Below are 13898 nucleotides of genomic sequence, written 5' to 3' on the forward strand. Positions count from 1 at the left end.
GTTGTTTTAAATTTTTGCACTTTGCTTAGCAACTATAACTGGCAAACATTATTATTTGCTGTATATCTGTATCGATATGAAACCAGAATGATCGTTTAGGCACAAAAATATTTAAACAAAAATATAAATAAATAAGCAATCAAGTTTTTAATTCTTAATTTTTAAATCCATTGAACAGTTATTCTGCACTAAGAGTTCTCCGTGGAGTTAAGAAATTATGCAGACTAACAATTTGTAATATCTTAATCGCGAAATCACATTAACACTTGTTTTCGTGTACAAAAGAAACTGACTTAAAATTAATGCTATTTCAAGCGGCATAATGGGGTACATATATATCTATGTAAGTAGCTACATCTAACCAATTTTATATGCAAGCATGTAGATGTACAGCCACTTTGTTTGTATGCCTCTTCCGTATCTACACTTAAGCATTAGCTTTCCAACACAATCAGCGTCATCCTTTACCACCTTCGCTTTTCGGTTTGGAATGCAATTTAGCAGATTTAGATGCACGACAACTGATAACGAGCGCCAGCGAAAGCGTTCGTCGATGCCAACTTTAGCTGATTTCGTGATTTCGTAAAAGGATTAAGCCGATTTCATTATCCTTCGTGCGCATTTGTTTTATTTACTATACATTTTCACAAATTCACGCGAGTGGGCGTTTGCTGGCGTTTTGCTATACTTTTCACACTTTGCAAATTTACTTTGTTTTCTTGAAAGTTTTAATGCTTTTTTGCGTGGGTGTGTTTTGTGCGCTTTTGGTACTCTTTTTTTTTTGCTTTTAATCCGGGGATTAGTAGACGATTTAAATGGATTATAATGCAATTTTGATTGGTGTCTGACGGTGATGTCGCCGAGCATGAAATCGCCCTTGTAGAACAGATGGTTTTTAGATTGACTAACTCCAAATAAATTTATTTGTGTAAACATTTTTTTTTATTGTCACACTTTCTTTTGCAATATGCGAAAATTGTTGGCGTTTTGTTCTGTAGAAAGCCACTGGGTGGTTATTTGAATGTTTTTTGTTTGAATGGATGCCTTATTTTTTATATTTTTTAAATGCTTGTAGTTGGGTTTTAATTCACGACAACTCAAAGAAAAGTCTCGAACAGGTTGTTTACTAAATTATTCTGCTTTCAATACTGCAATTCGCAGAGTCAACATTAACATTGAGATTGCGATGAAAATTGAGACGATCTTCTCTCGTAGTTGATCTCAAATAAGCTTTTAGGCGGCGCAAATGTTTTTTCATTCGCGGCAGTCGTATAAGGTAAAACACATATGACTCTAAGGACTTGATGAACATTTGGAAAAGCATCGGAGTTACAAATATCCAAAGCTTCAAATGAATTTTGAATATATCTTTTAAAATGGATATATATGTACATATGTATTTCTCAAACAGTTCACAACAAGATAAATCATCAAAATTTGGGGTTTTGTTAGGAAAGATGCAATCAAAATTAGACAAAATATCCCAGTGTTTTAGAAATGGACCTTGCAAATGCGTAATGAAAAAAGTACAAAAATAGATATTTCATCTTGAATTCAAAGTTCAACATATGCAGATCAATATTACAGCAGTAACTTATGTATTTCAATTACAATCTATCAACCGAAAACTAATCAATTCAAAATATATTCTACTCGTGTATGGATTTTCACAATCTGACGATCTATATCATGGTTCCAGAAAATTATAAAAATAATAAAAAACTATAAAATTAATAGCATCAATAGCTGACACCTGGTTCAAAAAAAAATTTAAACTTACCTTCACCGCCTTCATTGCGATTCTTTAGACCCAAAATGGCATCAATAGTATGTCGAGGGGTAAGAGTTTGACCGCCTGTGCCGAATTTGCGGGAGGTATCCTTTAAGTTGATATCGGCGTCTGAAAAGTGAAGTAAATAAAAAAATTAATCACAAAGTTGTAAAGTCAGCCCAAAAAATGTGCACTCGTATTAATAGAAAAAATGTGTAATCTAATAGAAAGTTTTTCATTTTAAGTACAACAAAATGCATTTTGAGTAAAAAATTAGGGTCCACAACATCGAATAACTGAAACTAGAAAGAGATAGAGATTTTAATGTCAGCGTCAGTGCAAAATGCCACGATTCTGTTTACAGAATATTAAAAATGTTTTTAATCAAGATATAAGCAAAGAAATGTTGTCAAAATGAGTATTTCTTTTCTAGGAACATTTTGACATGATGTGCGGGCTAATACTTCTTATCTAGAAAGTGACCCTAAGGGTAAAAACATAGTGGAGCGGAGAGCAAAGCAAAGAGCTAGCATAGAGCAAAGCTTCAATTACAAACATGTGTGTACCAGGGGCGCACCCAGGAATATATTTTAGGGGGGGTTTTATATTTTAGAAGATATATCACCGGAGTATACTGAAAATTCGCTTCAAGATAATACGCTCTTTGAAATACATTTATGCAAGTTTTATGTACAGTATGTAATAAATAAATAAACGGTTTAAAATTCATAAACTGCACTTTATTTACATAAGATTAACAGAACTCAAACATTTTTAACTGACTTCAAAAAAGGGGAGGTTATCAATTCATCGGAATACATAACTTTGCACCACGTGAACCGATTTCAATAATTCTTTTTTTATTGGAAAGATGACACCTCAAGGGTCGTCCCGTAATTTGGTTTAGATCCGATGATTGGATCATGAAGAAATTAACGGTACACCTAAATTTGTATATGAGAATTGAAGTCGATTGTGTTCTTTCCTTAAAAACTACTTGTTTAATAAAAAGTTCTATAAACTCAAGATGAGCTCAACTTTCAAAGGTACCTAATAAAAAATTTTAAAAAAGAGTCAGTAAAAATAAATTTATTGATTCCAAGAAATTTTTACACTTTAATGTTAATTTTTTCGATTTCTGGTTTCTGGTTTTCGATAGAGATGGTGATTTTTCACGATTGCCACATTTTTTTAATATTTCGAATACCGAAAAAATTATCTGAACTCTTAAGAAAAACGAAAAATTCATATAAAACCCCAAACCCACCCCTTGTGTGCGCTAATGGTGTGTACGCTTTGCTCTTCACTCTTTGATCGCCGCTCCAGTATGTTTTTAGCCTAAGTGAAGACCATTCGCTGAGAAAGTTTCGAAGATAAGGGAAAATTCGCTGATCCACGAAACTAAATTAACTGTTAAAATTTCACTTAATCATATTTGGTCAATGAATTCTTCAACATTTCTCCAAACTTTTAGACAATAAACACAAGCGGCGATGACGGTGTTGCATCCGTTGAAGCTGGCTATCGAAGGTAGTGAATTCAGCAATACGTTTCTCGTTAGCGTTCCCTTATTTGTTTTCTTCTATGCCAATAGATAGAGGAATGAATTCTATCATAGCACTAGAAATATATACTAGTGATGTGCGGTTCCGAGTATTGCATATTGCAATATGGGTATCTAACTGAAGAGGTTTAGGAAAGTTTACTGCCGAAAATATTTTTGGGGAGGGTTGCCACCTGTTTTAAATTTCGTATTTAATTAAATTGATAATGAAATATTACAATACGGCTATCAAACTGAAGAGGTTTAGAAAAGTTTACTGCCGAAAATGTTTGGAGGAGGGTTGCCAGTGTTTTGAAAAAATTTATGTAATTAAATCGATAACATAAAGTGAAGCAGTGAAGCACGCCGCGCATTTGCTAGTCTTTGTTATAAAGTAAAGTAAAGAAAATAAATAGACATGCATATATGTGCATATAACATCCATTTTTTAGTTGATATTTATGTTACAAAAATTCTACAAAAATAAAATCCTGTGAAAGATATTCACATTCGCTCGGCAATGGATGTACTTAGTGTACGATAAAATTGTTATTTTGTATGAAAATTACAGTATGTCCCAAATGGTTAATTACCGTTAGAATCGTAAGTTTTTTTCTGATCTAACAGCAGGGTTAATTACACTATTAAACAAATGTTTAACTTTTGAATTGGACTACGTTTTTTTTATGAATTTTGTGATAGAATTAAAAAAAAATAAAATATTTTTTTGGTTACCGAAATATCGATTGACATCATCTCATCTTAAAATTATCGATTTCAGTTGATGCAACACATTTTTTTGGCCCTTCTGCTTATTATTGTCGTTATATCGAGCTCTAACCGCCAAAATAACGTTAGCGACATTTTTTTCAAAATTTTCTTTTTGATGCAGAAATGTATCTAGAAGCTCTAGGAATATTTCTGCATCAAAAAGAAAACTTTGAAAAAAATGTCGCTTACGTTATTTTGGCGGTTAGGGCTCGATATACATATGTATCCATTTCCTTAATTAAAACTATTCCTATAAATTATTTTCAATTTGAAAATGGACTTAATTGTAACCTAATCTACAATTGTTATACATAAAAAATAAGGACATTAGGCAGAGTTAGTATTCTACATTCTATTATACCATTATCTCACATTCGCGCAAACCTAATTTAATACTAATACTTATTTACATACTAGTATGTGCATTCTTATGCAGACTTGGCCAACTTACAAGCCAGTGAAAGTCACTTGAATACAATTTCCATTAAATTAAAAAATCGGAATTACACAATTAAAATAATGAATGCAATTAAGCGCACGAGCCTGTCATAAATTTGTAAGCAATTTTTAATAGCATTAAAAGTGTACCCCAACACCACCAGCACAACGGTTGCGTACTCTCCTCTTAACCATCTCAAATGAATCACTCACTCATAGTTATATACATAGATATGCACTTACACCTATGTACATATGTATGTATGCATAGTTATATTCAAACTAACTCACTTCGCAATGGGTGGAGGTGGATGTCATTTATTGGCGACATGTTTGTTTTTAACGAGGTAAACACGGTAATTACCAATCGTTTCGTGCGCCGAACTGCAAATCGCCACACGAATGTCACTAAATTTGCTGCGGAAAATGCATGCAAACATGTTTTGGGGAGTGAGATAAAGTTGCAGGATAGCGAAATTAGTTAGTGGCTGACTGTTGCACTTTTATCAAAAACCAAAAATCACTTTTATGACAATTTGTCATGACAGGCAGCAGGCGCAGTTTGGCAAGTCACGAAAAAGCAATATGGCGGCCGCCGGACGTTGCTGTGTCACTGCTGTCGTTGGATGCAGCCCTGCAGTGAAAGTTTGAGGCGGACGCGTGTGAGGACTGATTTCACAATACATACTTGTTGGGTAATCTTCAACTAGTGTTTAATAAAATCTTGTATTTTTACTGTTCGATTAAACTTGAAAAGAATTTTGAAACGCATCCCTTGTAAAGTGTTGAGGCAAATTCGTTCTAAACGAGATCATCTTCCCACCCTGTCGGAAACCTTAAAGTGGTATACAAATTTTGAATTCACGTATGCCACCAATTCGGAACCAACCTCTTTGCGCTGCAGCGAAAGAAGTTTAGGCAAAGCTGAATCTGGTGCAATTCCTACGCAAACAATGAATTCATCATTGAGCATTCACATCCAGAATGGACAATGATAAAAATTAGTATAATTTGGGTTAGTTGTTCCCAGTAACAAAACACCTTATCTAAAGTAGGGATCACACGATTTGTATATTTGTACAGATTTTTACATTTTCACCGTTAAAGAGTCATGTTGTTTGGAAAGTTGATATTGAGCTAAACTCATTCCCGATCAAAACTTCTAAATAGACAACACCACTCTGTGACATTGCCAAATATAAAAATGCACAAATCGTGTGATCCCTGCTTAAGAATATTTTTTTTTGGGGAAAGCAGAACCTTATTTCAATGTAGTAACAGGGCAATTCTGGCAACTGCCTTTCAATCCGCACAGTTTTTCGAAAGACAAAAGTCAATTCTGGCAACTATCTTAAAAGCTCTTTACTGTCTTTCGAAGGAGTTATTGAAAGATCAGCTAACGAGGAGGTCTTAGCGGTTCGTTGTGCGCATTTTAGCAAAAAGGTTTTTTTTAATAAATAAAGTTTAAAAAATATGTATTTTTTCTTATTAAAACAATAGAAACTAATACAATGACATTTAAATTAAAGAAATAAAAAATAAAATAAAATGAAAATAAAGCAAAAATTAATAAAATATATTTCTAAAAAATTAATGCAATAAAAAATGAAAATATATATACATACATATCTGAAAATTAAATTAGAAAAAGAAAAACATAAATCACAATACAGTAGATACTTAAAAATTAAAATTAAAATATTTTTTTTTGTAAAACAAATTCTACAAATTAAAAGAAAATTCTTAAAAAAACGAAAACCAAAGTAAATTAAAAGAAGGAGAAAGCAGTGAAATAACTTTTAAAAATTAAACTAAATTTTAAAAAATATTTTTTTCTAAACAATCAAATCCTAAGATTGAAAGTTAAAGTTCAAACGGGCTCCTAAAAATTAAATGAAATTAAAAAAATATATTTTTTTTAAGAATAACATCTGAAAGTTAAGATAAATTCAATTTAAAAAAATTTAAAAAGAACTAAAACATAATAATATTCGGAAAACTAAATTAAATTAAAAAATATGTATGAATTTTTTTTTACAAAAAAAAATCTAAAATTTCAAAGAAAGTTTTATTAAAAAGAAAATAAGTAGAGAAATGTAAGAAAAAAAGCCGCTGGCAGGGACTCGAACTCGAATCTTTCGAAAGCTCTCTTTTGCTTTGTTCGCTCGGCCATTGCGACTGTTGGAGATATTAGAGATTAGATTTTCACCTCAAGTGGTGAATGAAAGAGCTTTTTTTCTAAGACTTTTGTGCTAAAATAACAAAAGTGTTTCCGTGTTTCCAACTATCTTGCCATTTGTCTTTCATTAGTCTTATGAACTATCTACTCTATCTTAGCCAGAATTGACTGAAATTTATCAAAAAGACTATCTACAATAATAGTAAGACTACATTGGAAGGATAGGCTAGGTTAGTTTAAATGGCAGTCCCGTGGGTCTGTTGTGATAACGTTTGAGGAGATGGTCTAGTTCCCTTCCACTCATCTAAAACAGAACACAGCTGCATTTTGGTCCGCTACACATTAAAAAAAAGAATGATGAACCAAGGGTCTTCTAAAGCCCGCAAGAGCAGTACAGTGACAGAGAAAGTGCTCTATGTATATTTTCAATTTAATCATCAATACGAAGTCATTGGCCGTCAGGCTCATTCTATTTAAGTACTACCATGCCTTCCTATAACTAAAGCAGTGACCGATTATAATACCGGTCAATTGCCTGAGCATGTTTATTAAGTATGGAATCTAGATAAATGAGTACGCAAGACCTTTCATTACCGGAGCTGGGCTAGGTTTGTCGAGTCATCCTTCAAGTGTGTTCCGTCGACCATATTTTATTTTCCCTCTCCAAGAAGTGTGATTTAAATTATGAGCTGCTGGTTAATATCGGTAGGGAGTGAGAGGAGTTGACGTAGTAAAGGGACATTTTTCCCGCGCAAGTTCGGGACTTGGGACGCACACTATGAGCGTTTCTAATTTTGTAAATAACTGGTTAAAGACTTGCCTGCATTCTATCGGCATCGTTGTCGAGTGTTTTCAGTGACCTCACAGCTGCTTACCTGAGTATATAGCTATGTAATTACTGAAGGCAGAGAAAAAAAAGAGGCGATAAGCCAAAAGTGCAGCTTCTTGTATAGCTTCCAAAATGGAATACATGTTAAGAATATATTCTCAGATTTGAAGGGCGTGTAGTCTAGTGACCTAAGAATGTTGGGTAATTGGATATAAAACCGATGTGTCCAAATATCGACTGCCGAGTGGAAGATCGACCTATCGCGGCAGCCAGTTCGAAAACGCCCTATCTCATACAACTTTTCAAGAAGACGCTATTTCAGAATTTGATTGAAAACCCCCTTATCTGTGAATTTGGTCGCAGAACGCTCTATATGGCGGAGATAGAGCGTTTTCGAACTGGCTGCCGAGATAGGTCGATCTTCCACTCAGTCTTATAATTTTAAAAGTTCATGAGCTGCAAGTTAAGTAAGATTTGTTGGGATTTAGCAAATCCCTTGTTGAACCTTGGTGAGTCAAAAATTGCTGAACTAATGAGCCCGTGGTGCCTCCAGACTTTGACATGATATAACACTCGTAAGATAACAAAGCCGATTAAGTACGGGTGCGCGAACAACTAGTAGTACCCAAATCCCAAAAATTTGTTTTTTTTGAGGTCGCCTCTCAAGAGGCTATCGCAAATATCTGAGTTTATTTCCCATGAACTCCATCTGCCAGAGGCGGCGCAGAATTTAAAAATCTCTAGAAATCGATTACTAAAAATTTGGTTAAGCGATCTTCGTTTAATCCATGCGAAAACATCATCTTTAGTAAGGTCCTGTCATGGTTAATAATAGACTAGTGTTAAACCTAGTAATTGCATATCTATAGGGATACAAAAGTGCATAACTTTAAGAGATCTGTGCATACACAAACACACTGACAGGCTTTTCTGTGAGTGTGTGTATGCGCGTACGGATTTGTGCACATTATGCGGCGCGTGCTTAAATTGTTAATTGTTGACCTAAATTGTTGGTAAATAAGTGACGGTGAGATATAGCGGTCCGGCATTGCAGCTGGCTCATGGCTATAAAAATAAAGCCAATATATGTAAGTATGTTGGTAACTAAAGTTTAGAACGCATTGATGTATACTAAGCGCGAAGGCCTACATATTAGGAGTGTAAGTGAGCGGCATAATTTCGAAATACGAGTACATAGAGTGCAACATAACTGCGAACAAATTTTGAAAATTTTAAATTTTTTTTGTCGCTGGTTTAGGGCGCAACATGTATTCAATTAGGGTTGCAAGCGTGCGTTTAATGTGTATAGGGCTAAAAAAAAAATTATTTGCCAGTTTGTACATTAGCCCTGGTGAGCGTGTTCACTACACATTTGCTTTAATTAAATCAGAGGAACTTTACGGTTACTAATACTGTTTATTGGTATTGCAATTTGTTTATTTATGTTGAATGCTTTATTGCCTACACAAAGTGGACAATGAAAATGAAAATGTATTTATGAGTAGATTTTAATGCTTTTGGTAAAACGTGCCACATTAAAAAGGAAGGCGCAAATTCATTTGGAAGGCCATCAAAATTGACTAAATTTTAGCCGTACTTACGTGGACTATAAATTTGTTTAGTTATGTGTTTCGCTACCTGCTGTTTGACATATAATGACATTAAGTACTTGGGCTTCATCCGTGACAGGAAGTTGTCGTGGATGCCAAACATCGAAGAAAGGGCAAGGAAGCCATCATTGGCCTTTGGAAAGAGAAGGCGTCAAGACTCAGGAAAATCGATTGGTTGGCCGACTTAAGGACTGGACACTCTGGAGTTCTAGGTGGCTTCGTTTTCATCCCTGATCGCATGGATTACAGCGCCACCGAAGTGGCTCCTAGGAGCGGGCGGAACTTCAGTAGAGGAGGAGCTGTGAACTTTTTCACGGACGGATAGAAACAGGATGGTAGGGTTGGTGACGGTTTCTTCTGTCGAGAGCTTTCCATCAGTACCAAGTTCAGGCTTCCAGCCTGCTGTAAGAGGAAATGGCTGCTATTATGGAGGCGATGGGTCACTTCTCGGGAGTGCGATGACAGACACGGAGCATTTATTTATTCTGAGAACCAATCGGCTATCGGGGCCTTAAGTACGTTGGAGGTGCGCTCTATCTTGATTAAGGAATGTCTGCTCTCTCTCTCTCTCTCTCTCTCAGTCGAATCAGAATATTTCCGTTGTATACTCATTTAAGTTCCGCGTCACAACGAGCGGTGCAGTGCATATTTCCCTGCCAGCGAATAAGCAGCAGCTCGACTTGGCATGATCTGGCATGCGGAGAAGGTGTTGGCCAAAACACAAAGTTGCAAAGTGTCTAGGATTATGTGGTGAGCGTATGATACTTATCAAGCTTATGATGCTTCTCATATCCCTCTACAGAGAGGACGCCAGAGTTCTTGTCCTGCCCTTAGCAGACCCAGAATAGGTTTCTAGAAACAGGCATTTTGCCTTAGTTGGAAGCCGCCAAAAAATTAGAGTACAACAAAATATTAAAGTTTGAAGGGCTGCGATGTTCTTCAATATTACTCCTGGTACTCAGTGATTAGCTGTTTAATGTGGCCGTAGTTTATTTGGTAACGCTATGGACCTTAACGGTCTCTAAGGAGCCACGTAGTGTTAACCCTTAATGGGGTGCATAAATAAAATCACACAAGTAGTCGAATGGGGTCTCGAGCGACCCCAAAAAACTGTTGGAAAAGGATTTTAAGAATTAAATAAAACAAGGTGTGTATATTAGAAGTTCTTTAAATGAAACATATCTTCGGCTGGGAACGAAGATTAAAAAAAAATTTAAATTTTATCCCGCCAAAAAATATTGCGTTAGAGGGTCAATACTCAAGGGAAGAGCGATACGATTGTACACGCCGATGTTCTGCCGTGATTAAAGAAAGAAAGAGTTAAGTTATTGCGTTTGTATTATAGATATCGTCCGGTTACGAATATTACAATTTATAACAACAGTTTAAGCGTCCCACTATTTGAAAATAGTTAAAACAAAAACTTAATCAAGTGCAGCTGATTTGCCGCTATTTAAACTCGACAGCGTGGTTGTTGGTGTCAATTCTATACATACATTTGCTTATTTGCTTTTAAAAAAAGGAAAATGAATTAGCAACAAGAGTTTACGGGATGTACATAGCTCAGTGGCTAATGCTTCTGACTTTGAACATCGAATACGCAGGTTCGATCCCTGCTGAAGTATAGAAAAAAGAAGTCTGATGAGGAGATGTGGTGATCTCCGAAATAGTGCTATAACTTCTACCGCTTAGACTTTGTTGCTTTTTCAATTTTTCCTAATAAACAATCGTGGTACAAAGCTCAATAAAAATATTACGATTAATATTAAGTTTGGAAAGAAATTTAATTGAGTCAATTAACTTTTTAATTGAGCTACCGATTTTTGGTTGTCGCACACAGTCAGCTGCTTCCAGTGATGGAAAAGTTGGTACAATTGTACCCCTATTTACTGTGAAAATACATTCGGTACAGATACACAATTTTAGGTAAGTTCGGGAGGTAGTCAACCAACTTTTCAGGAAATCAGTTCGTATTTTTATTCACATTTCAACGCATTTTCTTTTGTGGGTAACTTTTCCAATGGCCTCCCTCCTTTGTGCAGGGGCATTACAATTGATACAAAATGGTGGTCAAAATAACGTAACTGTAGTTTGAACGCCATAAAAACTTCTTTTTAAAACATCAGATCGAAGAACTCGGAAGAAAATGATTCGCCTTTTCGAAAATATAGTTTTGTCTCGAAATGTTCGGAGAGATTCTTTTTATAGCCATTTTTTTATGTGAGTTCAGACGTTCATATATACTTATAAAAATACATTTATACTTTTGGGATTCATTTATCTATTTTTAGGTAAAGTTTTTCCGCAAAATTTAAAATTCAATTTTCCATGCCTGATGGAATAAATATCAGCTGTGAAAGAGGACCAGAAGTCAAATTTAAACATATAAAACATGAAAAAATGCATTCACTAGCACTCAATTAAGCACTAATTGAGCAATTGGGATTTTTTTATAAATCGATATTTTGGGGCGAATGAGAATTGTCCTTTAAATCCGAATTACGAGCATGTACACTAGACTGTCCCAAGAATATATGAAAAAAAAATTTGTATTAATAACTTGAATGAATAGGCAATGAAAGCTTTGGAAATGCGAAAAATTCGATATGTTTCCCATATTTTAGCGCATTTATAGTAAATCTGCATCTTTACATGTTTAATAGAACGGCAGGATTCTTCCCAAGGACATCGAAAAAATTTATTAAACTAAAATATCCTTTGCAATTTCATCCTTCAATATCCTTATATATATTAATAGGATTTAAATTAAAATTCTTCAAAATGCATTCAATCTTGAAGGATAATATTTTTAAAGGACATTTTGAACATGTTCCAAAAGGATAATTGAAAACAAAAGTTCTAATTAATATTTTGCTTTGAAATTTTCTTCTAATTGATACTCATATATCCAAATTTTGTGCAAACTTTGGAAATATATAATAATTTATAGTCCTTTGACTACCTGGTACAAAAACTAAAAACGCAGATTTACTAAATATTATGCCCTAATACTGTAGGCAGTATAGTAATACCATCATATATACATAAAAGTAAAATTTACTTTAACTGGAAATAAAATTTTGAACGATAATGAACAGCAAACAGACTGAAAACCGGCGGTATTACAAAAATATACAAACATATTAATTTTACGAAAAAAAAACAAAAAAAAAAAAAACATTTTAATACCTTCTGAAATGACCGAGTTATTATTGCTACCGCTCAAAAAATTCTGATCGAATTGCTCCAAATTCTTGAACTTTTCCACAATCAGCTGCAGATGCTTTGAATCGCGCACATTTTCCAACAAATGACGAATATTTTCCAGTTGTTTCGGCGGAAATTTGCCACCCTCGCCATTATTGGAAACAAGTTTCTCGAAAATATTTTGAAATGTCTGCTTTTGCATGCTGGAGATGCCGCTAAGAGCGCTGACACTGTTCATCACGGCGCCCGTAGAGGTGGCAACAGGCGAGGCGGGTGCTGATGACGTGGCGCTGTTTTTGACTGGTGGCGTTGCGGTGGAACGGCTGTTGATTAATGAGGGTGGTGGCGTAGTTTTTATATCCATTTTTTTTATTTATTTACTTTTTGGTTCTAGTAATATTTCTTTTTTTATTTAAGTATGTAGTATTTATGTCACAAATTTCCGTAAATACTCTCCACCAATACTGCCGACAGGGTCAAATACTACTTCGCATAACTACAAAACTCTTTTTTTTTTTTTAATTTATTCCTCTCTTAGTTAAAAGCACATAAAATCACAGAAACTATTTTTGTTTTTTATTTATTCTTTTGTTAATCAAATTCACAAAAGGAATTTTTACAATTTTTAAAACCACACATTATCCTCAGATTCGTTATGAAGCCATTGAGTTTGTTTTTTTTGTAGCGAAATTTGAGCAACTAACGAAACGCCGACGCTTTCGAGCTTCGCCAAATTCACGTGCGTAATCTTATCTCAATAATCGCTTCTTTTTTGTTTTGAATGTCGTCGACCCGTCAAAATTCCGTAACCGTTAAATTCCAACTTGACACAGACGCAGCGTTGCGTCGTCTAGTCTTCAAATATCGCGCTGATTGATGAACCGTAAAACCAGGTAGCCGCAGCTCGAGTGAAACACGAAGTACACTGCCACAACGCAAAGGTGGCAATAAACAAACGGCAAGACCAAACCGGTCGTTCAGGTTGCCTAGGCTGACATTGCTTAGTATTTTTTTTCGAGTTGTTTTACACATCGCCAGCCAGGTTGGCTGGCTGGTTGGTTGACTGGCTGGCTGTAGATAGGTTTGGTGTAAGTGAGTGTGAGGCGTGCAACAAATTCGAGTGCTCATAAATCGAATTGGGAAAACTGGTTCCGAGGGTTGAGTTGTAGTGTGCTGAGTAGTGGCACCAACAAACATTCATTTCTATGCATTTACATATGTGCTTTTCAGCAGAGCAGTTAAGTGTAGAGGGTGAAGAGTATTCGTTTGCTGGATGTGAATGCTAAGGGCGGGGCTTAGCAAAATATTGCGCTCACTAATACTGATATATGTAGGTACTGCTACAGGTATCTCGTGAGAGTGTGTTAGTGAAAAAGGATATTTTTAGTGAGCAAAAACCAGCTAGCTTGAGAAAAGCAGCTCAATTTTCCGGTAAATAGGTTTTTAATAAGTCTCAATTGGTAAATTATAAGTCAAATTTAAGATCTTCTCGTTTTTTAATAAATTCAAGTGCCGTAAAATTTTAAATAATAACTGGTATTTTAATATTT

At 34.9% G+C, this 13898-nt stretch overlaps 1 protein-coding gene across 1 annotated transcript in view; it reads right to left on the reverse strand.

Annotated features, from left to right (window-relative positions):
* LOC118752742 (retinal homeobox protein Rx-like) overlaps positions 1-12857 on the reverse strand; it is a gene marked incomplete at its 3' end in the record, with an annotated part of 33705 nt that extends 20848 nt beyond the window's left edge. The window contains exons 1-2 of the mRNA XM_036487620.1: positions 12331-12857; positions 1781-1900 (exon numbers count right to left, since the gene is read on the reverse strand). Of these exons, the coding sequence (XP_036343513.1) occupies positions 1781-1900; positions 12331-12712 (502 nt within the window). The remainder of the gene's footprint in view (positions 1-1780; positions 1901-12330) is intronic.
* Between the last annotated feature and the right edge of the window lie 1041 nt (positions 12858-13898).

Source organism: Rhagoletis pomonella, unplaced genomic scaffold (genome assembly GCF_013731165.1).
Source record: "Rhagoletis pomonella isolate Grant_MI unplaced genomic scaffold, Rhpom_1.0 Rhpom_scaffold_01803, whole genome shotgun sequence".
Classification (NCBI taxonomy): Eukaryota; Metazoa; Arthropoda; class Insecta; order Diptera; family Tephritidae; genus Rhagoletis; species Rhagoletis pomonella.